At 55.2% G+C, this 24,683-nt stretch overlaps 7 protein-coding genes across 7 annotated transcripts; 4 read left to right on the top strand and 3 right to left on the bottom strand.

The window, feature by feature from the left end:
• Window positions 1–258: 258 nt before the first annotated feature.
• J3D65DRAFT_620117 (uncharacterized protein) lies at window positions 259–3,478 on the bottom strand. The gene is made up of 5 exons (XM_066799832.1): window positions 3,217–3,478; window positions 2,520–3,163; window positions 1,212–2,471; window positions 509–1,162; window positions 259–455 (listed from the first exon to the last, which is right to left on the bottom strand). Exons 1-4 carry the CDS (start codon window positions 3,401–3,403, stop codon window positions 548–550), a joined length of 2,706 nt encoding a protein of 901 aa, XP_066657148.1. The 5' UTR covers window positions 3,404–3,478; the 3' UTR covers window positions 259–455; window positions 509–547.
• Window positions 3,479–3,605: 127 nt separating this feature from the next.
• J3D65DRAFT_620114 (triose-phosphate transporter family-domain-containing protein) lies at window positions 3,606–5,874 on the top strand. The gene is made up of 3 exons (XM_066799831.1): window positions 3,606–4,307; window positions 4,360–5,436; window positions 5,502–5,874. Exons 1-3 carry the CDS (start codon window positions 3,924–3,926, stop codon window positions 5,517–5,519), a joined length of 1,479 nt encoding a protein of 492 aa, XP_066657147.1. The 5' UTR covers window positions 3,606–3,923; the 3' UTR covers window positions 5,520–5,874.
• An 84-nt stretch (window positions 5,875–5,958) lies between these two features.
• On the top strand, window positions 5,959–11,904 carry J3D65DRAFT_301218 (uncharacterized protein). The gene is made up of 5 exons (XM_066795196.1): window positions 5,959–6,113; window positions 6,187–8,327; window positions 8,373–8,464; window positions 8,511–9,081; window positions 9,127–11,904. Exons 1-5 carry the CDS (start codon window positions 6,029–6,031, stop codon window positions 11,737–11,739), a joined length of 5,502 nt encoding a protein of 1,833 aa, XP_066657146.1. The 5' UTR covers window positions 5,959–6,028; the 3' UTR covers window positions 11,740–11,904.
• A 2,610-nt stretch (window positions 11,905–14,514) lies between these two features.
• Window positions 14,515–16,443, top strand: J3D65DRAFT_550985 (uncharacterized protein; the record flags this gene model as incomplete). Its single annotated transcript, XM_066797018.1, has 4 exons — window positions 14,515–14,569; window positions 14,621–15,560; window positions 15,612–16,023; window positions 16,081–16,443. 4 exons carry the CDS (start codon window positions 14,515–14,517, stop codon window positions 16,441–16,443), a joined length of 1,770 nt encoding a protein of 589 aa, XP_066657145.1.
• A 1,237-nt stretch (window positions 16,444–17,680) lies between these two features.
• On the bottom strand, window positions 17,681–19,805 carry J3D65DRAFT_675968 (hsp70-like protein). Its single transcript, XM_066803591.1, has 4 exons — window positions 19,665–19,805; window positions 18,664–19,615; window positions 18,188–18,596; window positions 17,681–18,120 (listed from the first exon to the last, which is right to left on the bottom strand). The coding sequence occupies exons 1-4, from the start codon at window positions 19,720–19,722 to the stop codon at window positions 17,767–17,769; spliced, it is 1,773 nt and encodes a 590-aa protein (XP_066657144.1). The 5' UTR covers window positions 19,723–19,805; the 3' UTR covers window positions 17,681–17,766.
• A 463-nt stretch (window positions 19,806–20,268) lies between these two features.
• Window positions 20,269–21,302, top strand: J3D65DRAFT_301206 (uncharacterized protein). Its single transcript, XM_066795195.1, has 2 exons — window positions 20,269–20,508; window positions 20,557–21,302. Exon 2 carries the CDS (start codon window positions 20,559–20,561, stop codon window positions 21,255–21,257), a length of 699 nt encoding a protein of 232 aa, XP_066657143.1. The 5' UTR covers window positions 20,269–20,508; window positions 20,557–20,558; the 3' UTR covers window positions 21,258–21,302.
• A 1,336-nt stretch (window positions 21,303–22,638) lies between these two features.
• On the bottom strand, window positions 22,639–24,600 carry J3D65DRAFT_551236 (flavin-containing monooxygenase; the record flags this gene model as incomplete). Its single annotated transcript, XM_066797030.1, has 2 exons — window positions 22,639–23,823; window positions 23,875–24,600. 2 exons carry the CDS (start codon window positions 24,598–24,600, stop codon window positions 22,639–22,641), a joined length of 1,911 nt encoding a protein of 636 aa, XP_066657142.1.
• Window positions 24,601–24,683: the final 83 nt, after the last annotated feature.

Here is a 24,683-nt window from a genome sequence, read left to right as displayed (position 1 = left end):
GCCGAGAGACACGAGCGGGAGGAGAAAAGCGTGGGAGGGGAGCGAGGGAGGAGAGAAGGAAGAAGGAAGCACTAACGTGAGAATCGAGAATTGAGAAGCGAAGCGAGGCCTGCCGTGGGGAAGTGACTGCGGTGCCGTGGGCGATCAGGGTCTCGTGGAGAAGGCAGGCGCCGAGCCAGATGCGCTCCGGGGAGGCAGCTGGCGTGCTGCTTTGCTGGTGCGCGCCTCTGGCACGTCGCCAATCTGAGCGACCAACTGAAGCTGCGTGCTGGTCGAGAGCAACCAAACAAGAAGGAGTGACGGCTCCGTAAAGTTCTCAAATGCGCGCTCAATCAGTTCAACAAAACAAGCGGAAAGGCCAATCTTGACTTGGGGGAGGGTGGTGGGGAGGGCGGGTGGTGGAAGAGGTTCAGCCTCGAGGCATACACAAGGTCAATCAACACCACAACAACGGACTACGGCGAAATAAGCGAGCCGATCACGTGCCGTGGTGACGGAAAGGGATTACCTATACGCCGACGTGCAAAAAGAGGCCGAACCGCGCCCCTCAAGTAAAAATCGATGACCCAACAATCCTCCACTGGTCGTCATAGAAGCCCATTGCCAGAGCACCTTCTACTCCCTTCCACTTGCTGCTATTGCCCAGAACGATGAAATCCGGCTGCCCTCCACCCGTCAGCATGGGCACCAGCCTGGCAGCAGTTGCGGCTTGCCGTGCGCTGGGTGCCCAGATGACCAACTCCAGATTTTCCTGCTCAACGACGTGGTTTCCATGGACGACCTTTGCCGCAGGCCGCAAGAAGATTGCCGAGATTCCCTCGCCCTCGTAAATATGTTCTTCCCCTTCATTGTCGATGAGCCTGATTTCCGAGCCTCCCGTGACGCGGATCGGGAACGATGCGACTGGACTCTCCGCAAGCCTCTGTCCCGTTACTATGAGGATCGAGTTGCCAGTAGCCGGTCCATGTCCAATCACAGAGTCTGCCGAAAAGTACTGGTAAAAGTTGCGAGATATCTGGAGGGCGATACCGTACGTGTCTCCGCCATGATGGTTGATAATGAAGCTGCCGTTGCTTCTGAGTATGGCATCCATCTGGCCGAGCTGTCGCCCTTGACGGCGGTACTGCATGACCTGGCGAAATGGGGCTACGGGAGAAGTTTGCTACCAACGGTCAGAGAATTTTCAGCCCGCAACGATCACTTTCGCCTACCTTCCAGAACCCGTCGCTCTTTCTAAACTCCGATTCTCCATGGGACCTCTTGATGCTCGTGGCCACCGTCGACCGATCAATCGCCACATGCGCATCGGTACAAGATTGAGGTGTTATTCGAAAGCTCAAGACATTGCTCGTTTTGATCTGGTAAAGGCAAGTCTCCTCGTTGAGAGGATCGAGAGTAACATCCATACGAGCATACTGTCCTGGAGTAATGAGCTGTGTCACCTTGATGCCGCCTTTTGACCCCATATCTCCTGGATTTGCAACGACGATGCTGAAGCGTTTTAGAGCCAACGACGACGCATTTCCGTTGGGAACAAACTTCTTGTAGAGCTCACTCAGAGAAGGAGTAGTCATGACGCCATCATAGTAGTGATCCTCCCCAGGGCGTTCCACGTAGGTCGATGGCGCACCAGCTTGCAGCAGAAGCTGGCTCATAAATCTGGAATGGTAGTTGGGCACGTTGGTATCGCGGCCCCCGTGTTGTTGGAGAATCGGTATGCCCTTGCAGTTTTCGACGAGCATTTCATGACGGTAGCTGTTCAAGGCCGCGCGGAGAATCGACTGCTTCCGTGGATCCATGGGAGCCCAAAACTCGTACGGCACGTACTTCTCGATGGACAAGTACCCGGACACGGGCGCAGCGGCAATGATCTTGTCAGGACGATGGGTCATGGTGTACCAAACTCCCTGTCCTCCGTTGGAATGCCCGGCAACAAGCCAGCGGTCTGTATCCACGCCAGGTCCTGCCCAGTCATGATCTTCGATCCAGCTCGGAATGGAGGCTATTGCGGCTTCGACATCAGCAAAACCCCAAGCATGCCAGTCATCTCCACTCCATGGCGTAGCTCCCGTCGGCAAGAGGACCCAGGCACACAAATCAGGGAGCGGCTCCAGAACGCGTCTCCATTCTGGATTGTCCGCTTCTAATCCGGCTCCGTGAAGCTGAAGGAGGACTGGCGCGGAGGTGGCTTTGCCACATGCGGCAGTCTTTGCAGGAGGACGGAGTATTGCATAAGAGACTATACCACCAGGGTGAAGAAATGTTACCTTGTGGGGTTCGTACGCTGATATTCTTGTCAGGTCTTGTGTCGTTGTGATACTGGATACACCATTATTTTGCCGCGTGTAGCTGACCTCCAGCTCTATCTTCGACACATTACTGCCATCAGAGGATAACTCGAATGGGATGGGCCTCGTTTGGCCAGGAACGAGTTTCGTTGGTCTTGTAAGGTTTTCGATAGTCCAACCGGTCTAGAGTCTGTCAGGCAAGACGATCTGTTGAACTTGGCAGATACTCACCGTCAAAGTCTTGACCGAGATGACCTCGACATCTTCGAAGCCGACATTGCGGACAGCTACTGATCCATATCGTCCGGCCGGTTTTCCGTCGATAGCGTCAGGAATTAAAACCCCATCTGCCAGCTCTAGCGGTCCTGATCTGCCCGCGGGAACAAGCTCAAGCTTTACTGGAAAGTTAATCTCCCCTATCCCTCCTAAAGATCTTACGTCTCTGGACAAGCGGATATCGAGTCGATGCGATCCTGGACCAAGATGGAGCACTGGGGGTGCTTTTCTGAAGCCATAAAAGTCGCCACCAAAGTAAGGTACGCCATCCAGCCAAAACTCGAGTAAAAAATCAGTGTATAGCAGGGCAGTCTTTATTCCTTCACCGTCGACCTTGATGCTCCCCCGAATCCAAGCCTGGCACTGGGACGAGGACCAGCCGTAGACGTTGGAAAGGAAATCCCAGTCGACCTGAGGAAACTCTACAGTCACAGACGCATTGGCGCCGCCGCCGTGCGTCGTCGAGGCATCGCCCGTCACCTTTGACCACTTGACGGTGCCGTTTGGGGTTAGGGAGCTCCGAAAGATGGACGAGTCATTGTACTCGAGGCTGCGAAAGCCCCCGTAGTATTCCAGGGGATCCGCCCCCCATGGCGCCTCTGCGCAAACGAGTCAATGGACGCATCACCGGCGCAGATACGGGGTGGCATGCCTCGGGTTCCTATCTGAAATGGGCCAAGAAGCTGCCAGACAGGCGACAAGGCAAGCATGGCATGGGGTTGGGAACGGGAGGGAGGGTTGAGAGAGATCTGGGGAAGCATGGCAGCAGGCCTGAACGAGTCGACAATATCCGTTGACATGCCCAAGAGGGCGCCCAAGAGGGCGGGGGAAGAGAGCATGGTTAGCGGTTGACCATGGAACTACGGCACGATCACTAGGCCATGGCTGGGTCGTGGTGCATGAAGACGGGTGGGTGGTGAGGTGTGAGGTGACGGGCCCGTTTGGGTTTAGGGCCGAGGGCATGTACGGCGATCCCTGCAGACGCCGCGTGTGCAAAGGTCAACCGGAAGCCCAGCCCGACCAAAGGTGAAGACTGGCGCTGCACAGTGCACCACCACAACCTTCAGCACCGCCGTCCCGATTCCCGTCATCACGCCTGGATCCCGGCCTGTCTCGTCACTGCCCGAGACCACTGCGACTCCACCGCGAGCCCGTCAATGCTGTCCTCGTCCGTCCTCGCCATCGACACCACCCACCAACACCACGCCGACCGTTGCACCCGTCCTCTCGTAACACAGGCCAGCTCTCCAGGGCGGCATACGTTGCCATCCCTCCTCGCCAGCTCCAACACCTTGTCCGCCTTCCCGTCCTCTCTCATGGCTTGAGCGACCCGACGACTCCACACATCGATCCGGCCTCATGGCGTCCAACTCTCTTCCCACCAGCGAGCCGCATCCCGCGGCTGCTGCGTCGCCGCGCACCTTCAAGTTCCCGCCCTTCTCTCCCGACGTCCTCCCGCCGCACGCTGGAGACGGCATGGGAGACATTGGCATACCGGTTCGCTCGCCGAGCCCCATCAGGCCGGGGGAGGGTGCTTTTCCTCCGGGGGATCGCTGGTACCCCCGCAAGGAGTCCGGGGCGCGGTGGGGCAACGGCAATGCCGTGGGAGGAACAACAAGACATGGGAGACAAAAGAGCCTGAGTGAAGCTCTGAGAACAATCAGGACTCGGCGCGCCAGCGTGAGCGCCAACGCCCACGAAATAGCGGACGCGCTAAGGGCGCCAATTTCCCTGAAGCTTATCGTAAGTTGGGTCGGTCCCGTTCGACGGACCGCGAGGCTCACACCATCAACAGGCTCTTTGCGGCGTCTGGTACACGACCTCAATCATGTCGAATACGTCGTCCAAGGCCATCCTAACCGCCTTCCCAAAGCCAATTACCCTCACCCTCGTCCAATTCCTCTTCGTTTCGTCCTGGTGCCTCGTCCTGTCATGGCTATCAAAAAAATTCCCACGGCTGAAATCGTTGATACCGGCGTTGAAGTATGGGATCCAGCCGCCTAATAAGGAAATAATTATTACGACCCTCCCTCTGACGGTGTTCCAAATCGGTGGCCACATTTTGAGCTCCGATGCCATGTCACGAATCCCCGTGTCGCTGGTCCACACCATCAAAGGTCTCTCGCCTCTTTTCACGGTGCTGGCATATCGATTCTACTTTCGGATCCACTACTCTGTCTATACATACTTGTCGCTGGTGCCCCTCACGATGGGGGTGATTCTGGCATGCTCCGCCAACTTCTCAGGCAACTTCATTGGCCTCATTTGCGCATTCGGCAGTGCCCTCCTGTTTGTGACTCAAAACATTGTTTCAAAGAAGCTCTTCAACGAGGCCGAGCAGGCCGAGCAGGACAACCAGCCAATCAAGCGCCGCAAGCCCGACAAGCTGAACCTGCTGTGTTACTCTGCGGGTCTAGCGTTTCTGTGCACGGCCCCCATCTGGTTCTTCTCCGAGGGATTCCACATTCTGACGGATTTCATGTACGACGCGTCGATCGACCTAGAGGTGCGGCCTGGCAGCTACGACCACGGCCGCCTTACGCTAGAGTACATTTTCAACGGCACGTTTCATTTTGCGCAGAACCTCGTTGCCTTTGTTCTCCTGTCCATGGTCAGCCCCGTCACGTACTCGGTGGCGAGTCTGATCAAACGCGTCTTCGTAATCGTGTTTGCAATCATTTGGTATGGCAATCCGATGACACGCATCCAGGCTATGGGCATTGGGCTCACGTTCGTCGGGCTCTACCTGTACGACCGCACGAGAGACAACCGCGCCGACCAAAAGGCAAAGATGTTGCAGTCGGCGGCGAACCGCCAAGAGTCGCTGCTCCCACTGGCGCTGGAGAAGCTGGCAGAGAGACCATCTGCAATTGTAAGCACCTCGAACACCCCGCCGCCCAATGGCGTGATGACTGGGTATGCCAATGGATTCAATAGAGACGAGAAGAAGCGTGACGACGCCGGCCCGGGCCGACCGCGGAGGGAGAGCGGCGCCGTGGGGTGGTTGGCGCCGGGCACGCGACAGGAGGATACATGGAGGCCGGGGGATGCGGTGTATGCGCACGGGGTGCGAGTGAGTTGAACAGACCTAGATGGCAGGACATGAGGCGTTTTACTGGGAGGCTCCATTTGGCTGTATAGTCTGTATGTACAAGGAAACTTCCAGACGAGATGAAGTGTATGACGAGTGATGGAATGAAGCAATTACGACGAAATTGTTGTGCGTGAGTCGTTCTCGTCCAGCTTGGACAGTGAGGTGGTTGTGGTGTTGTAGGTGCATGTACATAGGTGATAATGTCGCAGGCGGTGGACGCGGACGGGGACGCGGCCGGAGCTAGCGCGCGGGCAGATCATGGCTGCTTCGGGACAAACGACTCGCTGTCAACCCCCGATCCCCCTTCACCGCGTCCGGAGCCGTCTGTCGTCGCAACAGTCGAGCCAGCCAAAAATTTATCGTCGAGTGTATGACGGACGCCGATGGGCATGCCGACCAAGCGCCCCATGCCGAACGACGCATCATGGCCGCCTCTTCTAGCTCAAAGGTCACGGGTACGCCCACAACGCGCCCACCCATGTGTTTGCTAGCTATGCATCATTGACCCATGCTAACCGCTGCCTCTAGTCGAATATTACGATCCCGCTGGCCTTTTCCCTATTGTAGAGCCGCATCTGAGGTCCCGCCTGCCGCTGCGCAATCTCCATTGGAAATCTCCTTCGCGCCCTCTGCGCTCCATTGACTCGCTCCACGTCGAGCTGGTGCCTGGACGGGACCCTACGGACGATTTTCTCAAATCCCGGCCTACTTCTTCCGGTCACGATGGCTCGCGCATGCGCGCCGCCTCCTCGGCCTCGGCGCGCCCGGGTTCCTCTGATGGCCGCAAACGACGTCATCAGATTCCCGGCTTGAGCCAGACGCCCTATCTCAAAGTCTATCTGCTCAGGTGCGACGACAACGACACCTACAAGGTGACTGCCCGCAAGCAAATCCGCGAATGGATCCGAGAGAACGCCCCCAGCACCGAAGGCGAGAAGAAGAGCAACCAGGAGAACCACGACGCCTACGAGTATTTGATTCTGCACGTCGTGCTTCCAGACACCGCAGCATCCGCCCAGCCGCGCTTCAGCGGCTCTACCAGCGCTACTTCGGGGACTCTCGACAAGCCCAGCGCCTCCCGCTGGCGTGCTTCGACCACCCTCTTTGAAAAGATTCGCCATGATTTCAACGTTGCCACCAAGACGGCCCCGGACCGCGTGGCCCAGATTCGATTGGAGATGAAGGATATCCCTCCTCATCTTCTTCCTCCTGGCATCGGGGGTGATCCAAATCCGTACAAGGAGAGCTCTCAGGAGATTATCAATTCCTGGAGTGACAGCATTACCAAGTTCAAGGCCCTCATCTTAATCTCGTTTGATCTGCGTGTCAGCCAGTATGAAGAAGATATTAAAGAAAAGGACGCCCAGAGACATTTACCTGGTTGGAACTTTAATACCTTTTTCATGCTCAAAGAAGGCTTGGCGCGGGGCTTTGAGAGCGTTGGACTTGTCGAGGATGCTTTGGTTGGTTATGACGAGCTGTCCGTTGGGCTGGACGCCATTATCCGAGAGCAGGCTGCAGAGGGATCTACTTCTGCGCAGTCTTTTCTGGAGCATACCGAGGATCTAAAACAACAACTCATCAACTCTAAAAAGGCACCGCAGTTCGATCCATTCAACAGCAAGCCAATCAGCTCGTCACGAAAGGACTACAGGGGCATGATTCTGTCAAACAACATTTCTGTATTTGATTTCCAGAGCTACATCTTTTCGCGCCAGATGGCTCTGCTCCTGCGGCTTGGAAATGCATCAGCGTCGCGATCCGAGTTTTGGAATGGCTCGAGGCCAAGCTCGAGACCTAATTCGAGGCCAACCTCCCGGCACAGCATTCAGGTCCCTGCAACGGCAATCGAGGGTGCCAAATCGGCCGACGATCTTTTCCTGGGCACCAAAGCCGACGAAGAAGAGCAAAACGAAGACCTGACACATCTCGCTGAGCTTTGTCGACGAGCCATGGGCTTCTTGAATATAGCTGCGCACATGATGCGGCGGGATTTGGGCCACAGTCTAGAAACGGAAGAGGAGGAATACCCGGCCAATCTCACAGACAACTTCATCTCGTCGTGGAGCTATGCCGTGGCACAGCAAGTGCTCAACGATACCATTACCTCTGCGCTGCCCGAATCTTCAGGCGGGTCCAAATCTGCATCAAGGCCCGGCTCTTCCTCAAACCGTCTAGCGCCCAAAAACGACCTCAAAGTCGCTGTCCCTGATCAAAACAGGACCTTGCATCCCAAGCGTTCGAGCTCTTTGTTGGATCGCCGCACGTCGGTCCAGGAACTACCTCAAATCCGACAGGGCCAGGTGGTATTCGAGCACGGCAAGTCCAACAGCACCAACAGTGCAAAGACGGACCTGGGCTCGGGTCGCACTCAAAAGTCAGGTCAACTGGAACTCGCAGCACATCGTGCAGAGCTCTATCTGATTCAGAGGAGAATCCTGGAACGGATAGGCAAAAAGCTGAATTGGCTTTTGGGATGGGCGTCTGTGGCTGCTAAGCATCAAGACCAAACATTCACCGATGTGTCACTCGATGACGAGCCCAAAGCCACGACCAATGGCGAGGAGGTCAACGGGGATGCTCCCAAGGGAGAAAAGATGGCTGGTGTTTGCGAGCCGTCGCTTCGCGAGGCAACATCTACATTTGAGGACTTCAGGAAATTATTCGAGGTATGCACGACGAGAAGAGACTGGTTACCATACTAACATGAGCAGAACTTGAGCGATTTGGTAGTGAAGCATTACTTTGCCGCGAACCGATCCAAGTCTGCAGAGAGCATCATGGGGGATCTCGCTGCAATCAAATTGTACGTCTTCCCATGGATTCGAGGCAACTTTGCTGACCCGGAATAGCGAGGACGGCGACTTCTCAGCCGCGGCGCAATTCTTCAGCCACATGGCCCCTCTCTATGCCCAGAACCGATGGAATCTGGTCGAAGTCACGATGCTCAAGATGTATGCTCAGTGTCTTCAAAAGCTCAATCGAAGGGACGAGTATGCTCGAGTCCTGCTCGATCTGCTCGCCAAGTCAGTGGGCAACAGGAAATCTTGCAGGTCTCTCAAACTCCACAAGGCCGGCGCAGCGGGAGGCATGCCATGGCTCGACGATGACCAACTCGACACAACAGGGATTCTAAAGCAGCTGACTGACTTCTCGGCCGACATGCCCTACGACGTGCAGGCACCAATGGAGCGGTACTTTGCAGACATTGCGGTCGAGCCGTACATCTATCACTATGATGACCGAGACGGCTTCAAGTTGAAACTGACTTTCCGCCATCTCTTGGAAGATGACGTGGTGGTCGACAAGGCCAAAGTACGCCTTGCGCCCATGGAGCCGGGAGAAAGCCGCGACGTTTGGCTCGAGACGAGTGAGAAACTCGAAATCGGTCAAGGCACCGCTAACGTCTGGCTCCACACGAATGTAAGAGTTTTGGCATGATTGTGGACTTTTAACTGACCGGAACAGGTCAATACTCTTGGTCTCTATGCAATAGACAGGGTAGTTCTTGAGGTCAAGAGAATCCACTTTACGCATGAGACGATCAAAAAGGAACATACTCTGGAACCGCTGGGAATCACCATGCCCGGATCCTCTTCGTCTATTTCAAAGATTCCGCGAAAGTTTAGAACGCTATCATACCCGCGCTCCGAGGCATTGGACGCAAAACTATCAGTATCTCGCTCTGTCCATATCGACAAGTTGAAGTCGATAGAGCTCACAGTACGGCCCTTTGCAAACAGACCTACAAGGTTGGAGGTGCATCTTAAGGCTGCTTCTGCGGGATTGAGACTACGGACAGGAAATGCTCAGGTGATTGAAGGAGAAGCCACCATTGCAGACCGTCCGAGTCCTGGCGTGCTCGTTCTTTCAGAGATGGAGGCCCAGTGCACCGTCAAGATACGCATTCCCTACGAGTTGGAAGTGACGCTGTCCGAGTTGCACATCAAGCTGGACATTTTGTACTCCACAGAGCACGGAACGCACGAGTTCCGGTCTAACTGCACCATCAACATTGAACTTCCTCTGGATGTTAATGTTCACGATCAGTTTATGGAGCAGATGCTCCTGTCCACCTTCAAAGTCACTACGTCAAGTCACGTACCTCTGGATGTCCTCGACATTCAGCTTCAAGGCACGGCCACCTTTGATGTCGACCCTGCGCGTCTCTATGGAGACCGTAATCCAGTACGCCCAGGCCAGCCGCCTGCCTTTGTTTATCGCATTTTCAGAAAAGAGGGCGCCAACCTCACCAACCCTGAGGACTCGAATCTCTCCCTCACAATCGACTACCGCTGTCTCGACGACCACATATACGACAAGTTGGAGGCAAATTTTTGTACCGCGCTGGCTGATAGCCCCTTTTCCACGCTGCGACGTCTGCTCCTCCCGCGCTTCTGGGAGCATATCAAGGCCACTTTGACGGCCGACGACTGGTACCACGCAAGCTTCCGCAATCAGCTGCGTTGCGGCGAGTTTGCCTCTCACCTCGTCTGGCCGCAGACTTTGGAGCTGCTCCCCCCGGCCATGCGCCCAGAGCTCTCAACTTACCTCTCGAACTGGCACGAGTCCAATCCAACCATTGACGTGACGCCGCCACCATCACGGGCTCTCTCGCTCGCGTCGCCTCTCACTCGCCGAATCACCATCACCGTCGCCGTGCCTCACTTGCACATTCTCACCACGACCCAGCTGGTGCTGCATCCACCTCCGCGGCCTTCTTCGTCTCCCTCGGCGGCAGCAAAGCCACCCTCGCACCACCGCTCCAAAACAAACACGACGACCAAAACAACAGACCTGACACAGGCCTTTCTCGCAACGCCTACGCCAGCGCTCACGCCGCCCATACTGGCCCTGGGCGTGCCCATCCCCGCCACCATCCGCGTCAAGCACACGCGCAAATGGGCGGCGCCGTCATCTCTCGTCGCCGCAGCCAACATCCCGCAGGCCGCGGCGCCGCTGTCCTTCATCCTCGACGTCGACGCCGACCCCAACACGTGGCTGGTCGCGGGGCCCAAGCGCGCCTTCTTCGAGGCCCGCGAGGGCGAGGTGCGCGAGTGGGACGTCACGCTCGTCCCGCTGCGCACCGGCGCCACCGTGTGGTGTCCCAGCGTCGGCGTGCGTCCTGCGCCTCCTCCCTCGCCGGCGCAAAAGGGCGGCAAACCCGCCGGCTCTGCCGCTCCGCCGCCGCCGCCGGACGTGGAGCTGACGCACGAAGTCGACGCCCTCAGCGCCGCCGCGGCCGTCCGCGTCGTGCCCGACTACGGCAGCGTCACGGTGGGCGTCGTGTGCGGTGGCGGCGATCGCGACAGCGGGTCCAGCACCGCGGCTATCCGGCCGGGCACCGCGACCAACAACAACCCCGGCAGCACGGGCACGCCTACTACTTCGACGGCCGCCGGGGCCGCCGCCGCGATACAGCGTCCTGGCACTGCTACCACTCGGCCTGGCACGGCTGGCGGAGCAGCGGGCGGCCACACGCGCGCCAACACGAGCCTCTCGTCTGCGATGATGCTTTCAGGGGAACAACAGCAGGCGCCGATGCTGCCACCGCCACCGCCGCCGCAGCCGCAGCGCAGAGAGACAATTCTCCTAGACGCGGTGCCCAGACGGGACACGGGCGCTGGGAGCGGCAGCGGCAGCAGCGGTGGCGCAGCAGCCGCAGCAGCAGGAGGGAAGAAGAGAGCGGGCTGGACGGTCGAGTTTCGTGGCGGTGGCGTCGGCGTTGGGAGTGTGGGGAGCGGAAGTGCCAGTCCCAGTCTTTTGCCCGGCGCTGTTGCAAGCGCCGCTGTTGGTGGCGAGAAACGGGACGCAGCGCAAGAGCAAGTGCAAGAGCAGGAAGAAGCAAAGGCAGCGCAGAAGGAAGTAGAAGCGGAGGCGGGACAGGTGTCAGTGCAGGCTTTAGACGGCGCCGACGCCGATGCCGATCTCGCTGCGGGCCCTGGGCCGGCGGAGAGCGAGGCACCAGAAGCAGAAAGCCACGTCGAAGTCGAAGTCACCGAGCCCATGGGCGACGCGGGTGAGGAAGAGCAAGAACAGGAGCAAGAGGAGGCGGAAGAGGAGGTGGACGAGGAGGCGTGAGCATCTTTGGCGCATCGTTATATGCATGTGTTGGTGGTGATGTACTTGTAGTAGCGTAGCAGCGGTAGGTGCAGTAGGACCATTATAGAACTAGGAGTGTTGGGAAAGCTACTCTTGGGACTGCGTGGCTCGGCCGCGACCGAGACCACCTTTCAACAATGTGCCTATGAGAACTGCTTGCTCATGGCTACTGCGCAGCAGATGAGCCCTCGTAAACAAAATGAGTGGTCGTATTGAATGCCGTCAGCAGCAGGTGCACCGCTCTTGTTCATATTTTGTGTCCAAATCCTCAATCTCTCCATCTTCCTGAGGGGAATCATCGATCTCTTCAACCACTTGAAGTAAATCCTTAACCTCCTCATCCCCCTGAATGCAAACCTCAATCTTTCCTTCTTCCTGAGGGGAATTATCAATTTCTTCACCCCCTTGAAGTAGATCATCAATCTCTTCATCCCCCTGAAGTGAATCCTCAACCTCTTCATCCTCCTGAAGGGAGTCCCCGATCTCTTCATCCCCCTGAAGGAAATCCTTGACCTTTTCACCCTCCTGAATGCAATCCTCAATCTCTCCATCTTCCTGAGGGGAATCATCGATCTCTTCGCCCCCCTGAAGTGAATCCTCGACCTCTTCATCCTCCCGAAGGAATTCTCCGATCTCTTCATCCCCCTGCAGCGATTATCGACCTCTCCATCCTCCTGAAGGGAATCGTCAACCTTTTCACCCTCCTGAAGAGAACTTTTGATTTCTTCATCTTCCTGAAGGGTTTCGTCGACCTTTTCGTCCCCATGGAGGGAGTCCCCGACTTCTTCATCCTCCTGAAGGGAATCCTCGAGCTTTTCACCCCCCTGAAGAGAATCCTCGATCTCTTCATCTCCCTGAAGGGTTTCTTCGTCAGCCAGGGAAAGGCTTTCGTTGCTTCCACCCTCGACTCTGAGGAGGACTGGCGACGGAGCTACCACACGCCACTTACTATACGTATCTCCAGCAGCATCACCCCAAGCGAGGAGGCCAGTACCGATAACGATCCGGACTTCGTTGCCTTCTGAGGAGTCGCCTCCCTGGGATGTGTCCGGCACCATTTGTCTGTTTCGCTCCAGATAAGTCTTGCCGAGTAGCAGTCGCGGAGCAATCCACGTGAACGCCGCCTGTTGCGTTTGGAGGCAAAAGTGGATGTTGCCAGCCCTCCACAAGATCTTCTTCAACTCTTCGTTCATCTCCGCGGTTTTGGACTGCCCAAGCTCGTCAACGAGTAACCCAGCAGGCCCATTGAGGAAGTTGTCCTGAATCGATTTGTACTTGTAGATCAAGACATCTTGATCGATGGACTCGGGGCATAGCGGTTCGTCTAGTGAGGCTCGTTTGGTGCTTGTACTACGGGTCGCGGGGAACTCGTGGCGGAAAATTGTTTTCTTCATCCAGTTTGCCTTTTGATGGTCCACTACATAAGTGAGCAAACGGTGCGCTTTGACCTAGTCAGATCACTTACCTTTCACCAGATCTTTGTAGATCTGGTTCGATTTGCTTGCAAAGGAGAACATGTTGTACATCCCATAAGAATTGGGGGCTTCGAAATGGAAGTAGTGATTGTCTAGAATGGTACGGCGAATGTACTCAGAAAGCACGGCAGCCAGGAAGAGGAATGGTCTGTCCAGGTCGTGCGCAGATTCCGCGCATTCAAAAGTAGCGATCTGTCTTATCTGCTGAACAAGGAGTTCCAAGGTCGTTCCTCCATGATAAAATACCGGAATTAAAGATTGGACGGCGTATTGTTTGGCCCAGTCTCTGATTGACTTTTGCAGGCCCTCCACGGCGAACTTGATATCCTTCTCTTGCTCCGGGTTCCATCTTGAGTTTTCGCATTTGAGAGCGTTTGCACTAATCTCTTGGTGGAGCTGCTCTTGTTCTTTGATGACTCTGTCCTTCTTTTGTAGAGAATGTTCCAGAGTTTGGAAAGAGTGTTCTAGCGTTTGGAGAGAAGACTCCAGCTTTTCGACTTCTCGTTGGGAGCTCTTCATTGATTGAACCCCGCATTGGAAAAGTCTGCGCAGGTCCTTTGATTCCTCGGCTCGTCTTTCTTTGATACTTTGGAAAATTTGAAGCATCTTGGCCTGTTCATCCTCTTCGGCTTCAAATTTCCTCTTTCCTAACTTCTGGTGCGAGCCATTGGCTGTGGAGGGCTTGGTTATAGGGCGATTCGGTCGAAAGAATCCACCGGCCGGTTCCAATCTAGTCGCAGTTGGAGACAGTGGATTTTGCGTCAACGATCGAGCCCTTCTCCTTGATTGGTTGCTTTCAAAGGCAGGCGTAGGCTGTGGCTCCGACTTCTGCGCAGATGATCCTTTTGATGGTCGACCTCGTCGCGCCATGTTTGAAAGACTTCCAAGGGGCTTATTCCCAATCGAGGAAGTGTTCGTTTTAAACAGCGATTTGGCGACCGGTATTTGCGGAATGAAAGTCGAGGAGAGATGGTTGGCAAACTGTAACAACTTTCAGGAATGTTAGGACTGTCAGGTACAGAGGCAGGGGAGACCTGTCAAAAAGGGCGGCATCTTGCAGGGCTCTCGATGTAGCCACGGAACCCTGTCGTCGACCCGACACACCGTTCCCAATCCAAAGGAACCTTTCAACAGCGGCGAGGAAAGCGCAAAACCCAAAGCTCCTACAACGGGAACTTGAGTCACGCTCCACTGCGGCCCTTTCCGGTTTCGTCGGGAGTCTGCAGTAGATATAGAACGGAAGAATCTGGAAATTCTGCGCTCGATAAAGCCATGAACAATGGCCAACCAGCCCCGCATTATTCTCGGCCTGGATTTTGGAACAACATGCACTGGTAGGCTTGATGATGGACTCTCAGATCAAGTAATGATTGCGGTGATAACAGGCGTTGCGTACGGCTCCACTGTCGGAACTGTCCAAGACATTGAGATCATCTCCAGCTGGCCCAAAGGCTCCGGAACGTGTAAAGTTCCTTCGAGGATCGCATACAGAGACGAAAATCCGGAACTAAGTGTCACGAGATGGGGCTTCAGAGTCGACCATCAACACGTGTCATACACATGGTTCAAACTTCGGCTCGATGGGGATAAAGAGGTCACTCGTGGCTGTGATGTATCACTGTTCACTGAGTTCAGCGGGATACTGCAGCTCCCCGAAGGTCGGTCCGCCAAGCAAACATGCCAGGATTTCTTGACAAACGTCTGGGTGTTCGTCGAGGACTATCTATCCAGGAAGTTTGGCGCACAAAAGGTTCGATCTGTTCCCATCGACGTTGTAATGACCGTACCCGCTGTGTGGAGCGACGCAGCCAAATACGAGACAAGAGAGGCTGCTTTGGCGTCAGGATTCGGTGCGCGACCGGGCGACACTCTCAGACTCATTACCGAGCCCGAGGCCGCTGCCTTGACCGTTATTCATCCTTCAGCAAACCAAACGACTGTTGACCCGGTCGAGGTTGGCGAAACATTCATGGTCTGTGACTGTGGCGGGGGCACGGTTGATGTGGTCACGTACATCATCAAGTCTTTCAATCCGCCAGAGTTTGACGAAGCTTGCCAGGGAGACGGTGGTCAGTTCGGTGCTTCATTCATCGACCGGAACTTTGACCAATGGATGACACGGGAATTTGGGAGAAAATACACGCAGATTCTCACAAACCGACAAGCCTCTCACACGAGGATGATGGAATCCTTTGAGAAGGCGAAACATGATTTCGGCTCTCAATATGACGACGACAAAGAGGTGTACGATGTCTGCCACGTAGACATGGACCATCCCAGCACTCAGTTCTACGACCACGAGGACCGCACTGTAAAGATTCCCAAGTGAGTCATGAGTTGGCTACTTACCAAATACAATCCACTGAAAGACTGTAGAGATGTCATGGAACAGTTCTTCAGGCCCATCATCAAGAAGATCCTGAAGCTCGTTCAGACTCAGATCGATCGCGCGAGAATGAACAAGCACCGGGTTTGTCATATTATTCTCGTCGGCGGCTTCGGAGAAAATGAGTTCTTGAACGCTCGCATGAGAGAGTTCTGTGAGGCAAAAGAACCGCCCCTGAAGCTGTCGTGTCCTCCAAATTGCCAATCTGCGGTGATGAGGGGAGCAGTCATACGTGGGCTGACGCCGGAACTACAACCAACTCTGCGAGTTGCCAGATGTCACTATGGTTGCAGTGTCAGTAAGCGTTTCAGAGAGGGGATAGACAAGCAGACTTCTGCTTGGATGAGCGCTTTTGGTACCAAAAAGATGGCGTATGACAGAATGGAATGGTTGATCACAAAGGTGATTCAACGTTGACGAACTGATCAGTTTGTTGTGAGTACTAACATGATTTTACAGGGTGAAGCAGTGCCACCAGGAAAGACTATAACCCAAATGATCCAGAAAGAGATCAAGCAAGGAGAGGTCCTTGATTACGACGAAGTTGAAATTTTCACGTGCTCGGACGACAAACCTCCCCAGTTTGAGTATGCACCCAGCACGAAGCTTGCCGCATGCATCGAAATCCACTTCACAAAGGATGAATTGGCCACGGCTCGGAGCAAATACAGCAAAAGATTGGAAGCGTATGTGACGCTCGTGTTTTACAACATCGAAATCAACATGAGCTCGGACTTGGGGGTTTTGACGGTCGTTGTGAAACACGAAACTACCGGGCGGCAGATGGGCACCGCTACACTCCAGTTTCAGGCGGAAGACTGATTTGTTCAATCGAGGAGAGCACCCGGTATCCCTCCATGGAGTTTGATGGGTTCAAATTGTATCACTGAGCGTTCTGGTGTTGACTGGCGTGGAACCACGGGCTCAACATTATTGTTGTACTCCAAGAGCAATGGATGATGATCTTAGGGTGACATATGTGAGACGCCCATCGCAATGATTGCCAAGTGCGATGTGGAGTAGTTAACTGCGTTGCGCAATGGACAGTCCAAATTAGATCACATAGCCTTTGTTGATTGCGGTAAAGTACATACCGCCTGGCAAAAAATCCACCCACCCCTTTACTGCAAAACAGCTTTGGCGCGGATGCGTGGGGAGAATAGGCCAAGTCGCAAGCATGTAAAGCATGAGGCAATGCAACGCAATACGACGATGCAATTATTGCAGAGACATTGAGGTGCGGAGAAGCAATCACACTCTCGCAGGCCAATCGGGCCGGCAACGATGCTGCCTTTGACTACCTGTTCGTTTGAGGACTAAAAATACCTTGATTCGCGAGTCGCTACCCCTTGACTGTTGCCGGACTTCGGGGGTCCCACCATCACGACTAGGGTCAGCTACTGAATTGAGCAGCACCAGGACATGTACGGGCGTGGGGATTGAAAAGCAGTGGCTTGGTTGCGGAGGCTTGCGGAAGAGAGGAGAGACCTTCCGACTGAACATGTTGTTGGCGCCGGCGACCATAACAGGGAAAGTGTCTAAGGAACTATAAGCGAGGGGGACGCAGCGGCCCGCTCATCGCCCGAGGACTACCCTGTCAACAGCACTGGCTTCGTTGAAGTCTGGATGTCATGTTTGGCCACTCCGCGAGCAAGCTGAAGGCACCGGTATGTGCCGTCCCCGCGAACCTAATCCTAGGCCTTCGCCTCTGAGTTCGTCGCCGTTTACTGCTCGGTTTATCGCGGGCAAAAGTACTGACAAACGTCGCCTGCGCGCGCACCTTCGACTCCAGTCCTGCAGGACCTGCAGGTGGCTTGCTTGCTTGCATGCTTGCTTGTTTGCTCACTTTGAGGTCTGAGACAATCCTGACTTCCAGACAATTCTGACAGTTCTCTGGTGTCCTTTGTCAGTTAGAGCTTTTTGTCGCAGTCTTGTGCAGCTTGCGTGATGGACTCAACCAAGCTGTTTTCACACGTCATCATCAGGTACAGTGCCATACGCAAAATAGTGTGAGTGTTCTGTAAGGAACTGACTGGCCCAGATAAGAGGAATACTGCAGCTCCAAACCATTACTTCCGCAAACCCCAGCCGCACAACATTTTCCCCCAGTCTGGTACCATTGCCAGACAGCCCGCAGCCACGGCCCTACTCTTCTTGGATGAACTCTATCTCAGCGTTACCCATTTGTCGCTTTTCGTTGCAAACGTTGACGACGAGAATGCCTTCGTCAGCGTTTACGTTGATCAAGACATCATATCCGAGGTACCAGATCCTCTCCTTCTTCTCGCTGATGACGGGACGAGCATTTTCCCAGTCCTCTTCAGTGAAGGAAATCTTGACCTGTCCCACCAGCTTGACGTTCTCCGAATATTCGAAATCTGGACGGGCCTCGGCGCTGCACGAGAAAAATTGGAGGCGATCTTTGCTGCGCACTTCCCCTGGCAGGATCTGCCGTTCGATCTCTTGCTTCATGGAGAAGTTGTTTTTCAATTGCTGACCCTGGCAGGAAGAGTCAGCTCTCATGGTCTGCAGCACTCTCGCCCTACAGTCGCGCAAGACGACGTACCTTTTTCACGATCCACTTCATCCTATGGTATGCCATCTTCGCCCCCGTCTCTTGATCATACCACGCGTCTTTATCAAGGTCGATTCCTTCTCTGAACGGTTCACTCCAGGAAAACCCATAGTGGCAGCGTGCAATTCTGATGATTGGCTTTAATCCGATGAGGCCACGAATGACGGCCCCTGCCATGATGGCGGCCTGGCATTTGGGCGGACAAAGAAGCTTGATTTCACGCTTTTGGGACCGACACCATATCTTGAGACGGTGCTTGAGGTAAGGACTGTCGCCAAATCCACCGGCCAGCATGACTCGTTCCACATCACACCCGCGTCTCTTCGACTTTCGGACTTGGCTTTCCAAAAGCTCTAGAACGCGGTCGATGACGGGGTCGAAGAATGTTTTCATAACCGCCCTGGATGGACGACGAACTTAGTCTGGAACCGCGCGCTGTGGGAAATGTCAGGGGGATGGATACTCACCACGGAAAGAGCACGGTGTGGTCCTCGCGGTCGTAAAATTCCGACCCCTGAACGTTCATGTCCACATTTTCAACCTTCACTCTTTCCGTCTCCTGGTCCATCAACTTGGGCCCAAACTTCAATTTCGCCTTCTCGAACGACTCCATCATCTTGGAGCCAGGTCCCCTACTCTTTGCGCCCAATTTGGTGTAGTTTCCCTTGAACCTTTTCGCCATCCAGGCATCAAAGTTGCGGTCCACAAACGTGGACACGCACCTCGCTCCTTCCCCCCCGCAAATCTCCTTGAACTTGAAATTTGGGCTGCACGACTCGACTCTGTACGTGGTAAGGTCCACAGTGCCACCGCCACAGTCACAGACGACGAAGGCCTCTCCTTTGCGGATGGGATCAACTGCGGCTCCACGCAGCGTAGGGTGCAGAATGGCCACCGCAGCCGCTTCTGGCTCGGTGATCAATTTGATGCAGTCTTTTGGCCCCGACGCAAATCCCGCCGCCTTCGCTGCAGCTCTCGTCTGATCCTTGGCCGCGTCGTTCCATATCGCCGGAACGGTCATCCACACCTCAATCGGCAGGTTCAGCGAGTCGTCCGTGAACCGTTGCTCGAGCACGTCTTTGATGAACTCCCAGACGAGCTTCAAGTAGTCCCTGCAGACGTCTTGCGCAGAGTGGTCCTCCGGAAGCCGCAGAATGCCTTGCGACTTGGACTCGTGCGGCTTGTCGTCGTATTTGTTTGGGTCGAGTTCGGTGTTCAAAAGGAGCTTGAACCATGTGTACGAGTTCAGTCGTGAGTTGACTTGGAACCCCCACTTATCCTCTCCATCGTCTTCGTCGATATTCTCGTCGTGATACGCAATCCTGGTGGGTGTTTTGTATGAGGCGCCCGACGAATCCGGCCAGCTGGTGATGATCTCGAGGTCTTGGACGTCGCCAGCAGTGCTGCCGTACGCGACGCCTGGAGACTTTTCAGGGGGCCGAACATAGCAAGAGCCGAGGCAACTCACCAGTGTAGGTGGTCCCAAAATCGAGACCGAGGACAATCTTGTGGTCAGTATCCATCATGAACGTGGAAATCCTTGAACAGAGTGATGGACTCCTTGATGTTGTGTTGAAGGATCGGATTTCCTTCAAGATGCGATCGTGGAGTTACGAGACCAATCGAACGGAGCATGCGCTGCGGACATTTGTAGCCTCGCATGTATGCATCGCCGCTCCATTGGGATGCAATATCCCGCTGTGGTGTCCAATAGGAGATACCGGAGTCTCCGAAAAAGTTTGCGAGTGCCTGGTGTCAACACGCGTGGTTGTCCATCGTCGTCGCTTGTGTTCTGAGCTAGAATACTGATAGAAGAAAATGTCCGCCATTCTCGTCGTCTCTGCACCTAGACGGATTTTTTTGTGGTTGAGAGGATTCCTGAGTACTTTCTGACGCACCCAGATGTTTTTTTGATACGCATGCGGCTTCCCTGGCGTTGTCAATTCAACAGTCTTTTCGCTCACAGGATCTGGTGTTGAACTTGACGGACAGAGCAGGACGCTGAGGTTTTGGCTTGGGCAGTGATGCCGCAGTATATTTCTCCTTCCTCGCTACGTGATTGGATCGCTGACACAATATGCTTTCTCCTGTCGCAGTGCATACGCGATGGTGAATTTGTCAGCTCGCCTGACTGGTGAGCTTGTGCGCGACTCGAGCTTGACGACCATTTCATGCCGGAGGCGTTTTGCGTTGGGCGAGCTTCGCGCCATGGCCAAGACGGGAGGCGAGTAATGGTCGTGTTTGCTACAAATGGTCAGTGACTGCTTGTAATGAAGGTGGTTTCTCACATGCATCTGTCGACCTCTGCCCGCGTAAGTCCGATCTGCAGTTGGCAGGCACTGAAGCTGATCTGGAAAAAGCCATGATGGAACTAAATCCGCAACTCAGGATTGTCACATCGGAATCGACAAAGACAGGACCATGCGAGAGATCGTTCGGAGCAAACGTGGATCAAGACGGACGACCGTCCACGGAGATGCGCGCCGTGCAACGGCTGTATGACACCCAAACCATGGAACTGAGAGGATTTATCAGTATGTGCAGGACATTTGAACAGAACCAAGTTGAAAGAGTCGCAAAATGGAAGGACGAAGCAGAGAAGCTGGCGAAGAGTCTGGAGAGCAAGCGGTGCGAACTTGCCAGGCGTGAGTTGGAGCTGAAGAACATCCGGGGTAAGCTCCTGAAGTGCGAAAGTTCCAAATGGATACCGGAAGAAGACCAGTCCATTCAACACGCGGTCCAGGACTTGCAACTGACTATAAGGTCGTGGGCGAAAGACTGTAGCGTCAAGTCTTTCTCTGACGTGCTTGACACCGAAAGACTGCCCGAGGAGTCCAGTTTCCTTCGACGAGTCAGTGAATGCTCGGTATACAAAGAACACTCGCAATTTGAGGGACTGGAGCATCCGTTTCTGCTATTGGCTGCTTTTTTGTCCGAAGTCATTCGTGTGACCGTCTGGGGGGATCCTTTTTTCCATTTCCAAAATCTCAACGCGGAACACGCGTACTCGTTCGCGGGAGGTCTTAATAAAACGTTTTATGGGATGCGTGATGGTAAGTAACGTCGTGTGAGCCAGGGGGTCCGTGGCTGACTCAGGAACTAGTGGATGAACGAAAGGCGAATTCGTGGAGAAAAGACATCATCAGACACGAATTCCCAGATTCTGCGAGTCCTTTGATCAGGGATTCTCATGCCGGCGAGCTGCTCGTACCGAAATCAGTCGGCGAGGAAGTGCTACAGCGCGTGTATAGCTTTTTGGAAGACAGGTTCTTGACATCCATTCCTCAGTGGATGTTTAAAGCTGGGGAGAGTGAGGAAACCCAGAAGATGAAGGAAGATCTGGACCAGATCTTCAAAAGAGCTGGGAATCTCCACTTCCGACTGCTCACACAGCAGGCCTCCTTTGTTTGGACTTCTCCGGCGCAGCAGGTCGGGAAGAGATTCAGTGTCCGCAACGATGAGTTCTGGATCGACCAATTGCACTATCTTGCTGATAGGGCGGACGAATCGTTGAATGACCGTGTTGTCCATATAGTCGTTGGAACAGGGTTGGTGGCATACGGCGATGCCTTTGGAGAAGACTATTCGAAGCGTCGAGTCATTGTACCTGCCCGTCTCTTCCTAGAGAGAGACGCCAGAGCCATTGGCCATGATCCTCATACACATCAAGGAACTTGCAGCCCGGAGCAGTCATCACGGAGGTCCAGCATCCGACTGGCCTCCGGACCGAAAGACAAAGTCCCTACGTCTGGAACAGCTGGTGCCAGTAGCTTGCCTCAAGACAGCCAGAACGTGGCAGTTTCCGAACAATCAGTAGCCGAAGCTGGTACCCGCAAATACAAAGGAAAAAAGTGCAATGCTTGTTGGGCAGCGAGGACCAACTGTGACTACAAGACACCTGTTTGTCGTCGCTGTACTCTAAGGGAGCTCGATTGTCACTGGGGGAATATTGCCGCGACAAAAAGAGCTCGAGCAGAACTCGAATCCTCGAGGACAGCATCGGAAAAGCAGGCTGGATCGACAGATGAGCCGGGCAGACAGCAGAAGAAGAAACGAAGGAAAGAGACGGAGGATGAGATGGAATGGAGTAGGACCTAGGACGACTCACGAAGGGCCGACTTCTTTTCTTTTCTCCAAAAGGCGTCTCATGCTGGTGTCGCGGACAGCGCTTTCAGACATTCGAATTAGGAAATGACATCAATACTGACACTTGGAGACTTTGGCTTCAGGACAGCCAATTCAGGCAGACAGGGGAGCTAGGCGTCTTGTTCATGCGCGTTGATTGAATCTACTGTAGATATCATTCTATTTCGCTCTCTAGAGATTGACTGCCTGGTTACCTGTTCTAGAGATCGACTTAGCTACACGACGAACTGACGAACTGACGGACGAACCACTGACCGATCAACACCCCCCTTTCCCTCCCCTCCCCTTTCCGTCCTCTACGCCGCCTGCACCATACTCCGACACGGCTCATCCTGGCGATTCAAGCCGACCTCGCACGCCAAAATCTGCAGCGCCAACGTCTTACTATGAATGCGACACATGGCCAAATTGCCGCCCATGAACCACAGCCCCGGGTGGCCGCTGGGGCGCCACATGGTGCGAATCTCGCCCTCGGCGTCCAGGTCCCACACGTCGGCGCAGCGCGCCGCGTGCTGCTCGCCCAGCGCCTTGGCCACGCTGGTCTTCATGTTGTCGTAGCCCGTCGCCAGCACGACGACGTCGGCGGCGAGATGGGTGTTGGCGCCGTCGGCGAGGACGAGCCCGTCGCGCGTGAAGCCGCTGATGCCGCCTTCGCTGCGCACGACGTTGATTTTGCCGTCCGCGATGAGTTGGGACGCCCCGACGTCGATGTAGTAGCCGCCGCCGCGCGTGAGGTACTTGCGCATGAGGCCGGAGCCGTCGGGCCCGGCGTCGCGCGCGAAGCCCGCCTTGTCGAGTCCGGCCAGCACGGGGGCTTCGGCTGCCGCCACGCGCTTGGTGAAGCCGACATTGAGCGCAAAGTGCACGGCGTTGGGCAGCGACTCGCCGTAGACGTCGGCGTCGGCGGTCGGCGGGCCGTTCTCGTCGTACAGGCCTTCGTGCATCATGAAGATGCCTTTCCCGTCGAGCGCGCTGATGACGTACGTGCCGCGGCGCTGCAGCATCGTGACGGATGCGGCGCCCGCTTCGTGGTAGTTTTGCGCAATGTCGTGGCCCGAGTTGCCTGTGCCGACGACGACGACGCGCTTGTTGGCGAGCTCGGATGGCGGGATCAGGGAGGCGTCTTTGTGCTCGCTGCCGTGGTAGAGCTTGCCCTGGAAGGCCGCCTGGTTGGGGAAGTTGGGCACTTTGGGCTTGCCCGAGTGCCCGGTGCACATTATGATGTGCTTTGGGTGCATGATCCGCGTCGTCGTGTTGCCGTCAGCATCGCGCCGGATGACAGTCACCGTCCACTTGTGCGTGGCGTCGTCGTAGGTCGACTCGGTGATGGTGGTGCGCATCCACACGTTGAGCTCGAGGAGTGACGCGTACGACTCGAACCAGTCGGCCAGCTTGTCTTTGGGCGTGAAGGTGGGCCAGATGGAAGGGAAAGGGAGATAGGCCATGTGCGTGAATTGTGCTGGGTCGTGGGTCACAAGCGTCTGTCGTCTGTTAGTAAAGGGTTACCATTGTCAGGGGGTGTAGGTGCTCACCCTATACCGCTTCCTCCAGTTGTCACCGATTCTCTCGTTCTGGTCAATCACGAGGCAAGGTATTCCCAATGCCCTGAATCTAGCAGCCAAGTTCAGTCCAGCCTGGCCGGCTCCAATACAGATCACCGTGGGCTCCTCGTCCAGAAATTCCCTCTCCCGCTCTCGACGCTCAGCCCAGTTGCCTCCGCCTGAGAGCGAATTCCTGCCTCCATGGGGGCGCCGGTGGCCAATCTTTTCCTCGTGTCCTTTGATCTCTTCCAATGTGGTGTACACCATGTACCCTTTCCACTGGCCGTCCTCGCGCTGCGCAAGCCTGATGATGCCCTTGCCCCGCCCAATGCTCGTCTCCCAGTCAAACATGGCCTCGATCCACTCGAGACCCTCCATGGGGACGTCAACCTGGGGTGTGAAGCGGTTGCCTGGCTTGGCCAGATTTTCGGGACGCAACTTCAAAGTGGGCTGGTACTTGAGGAGATAGTCCCGAACGGCGTCGATGCCGCGCAAGGTGCGAAAGTCCCAGCTGAGGCCAAGTTTGTCCCGCCACCAGCAATCCGTGTGGAGAATGGTGGGCAGCCGGGTCCCCAAGGTAGCTGGGTTGGCGAGAACATCTTGGAAAGCGGCGAACCATTTGGTCGTGATTTCGGTGGGAGACGGAGGAGCAATGCTGGGATGCTTTGGGGTAAAGTTGGGGAGTTGGATGGTGTGGATAGAGTCTGTCGCAAGCATTTTGGCTTTGGGGGCTCGCAAGAGCAGTCAAAGCCGTTGGAAAAAGTAACTTGGGGAGGACAGCCTACAAAGTGGGAAGAGAT

Source organism: Phyllosticta citribraziliensis (assembly GCF_038025025.1).
Source record: "Phyllosticta citribraziliensis strain CPC 17464 chromosome Unknown J3D65scaffold_4, whole genome shotgun sequence".
Taxonomy (NCBI): Eukaryota; Fungi; Ascomycota; class Dothideomycetes; order Botryosphaeriales; family Phyllostictaceae; genus Phyllosticta; species Phyllosticta citribraziliensis.
This window is presented reverse-complemented; position numbering and strand designations above follow the sequence as displayed.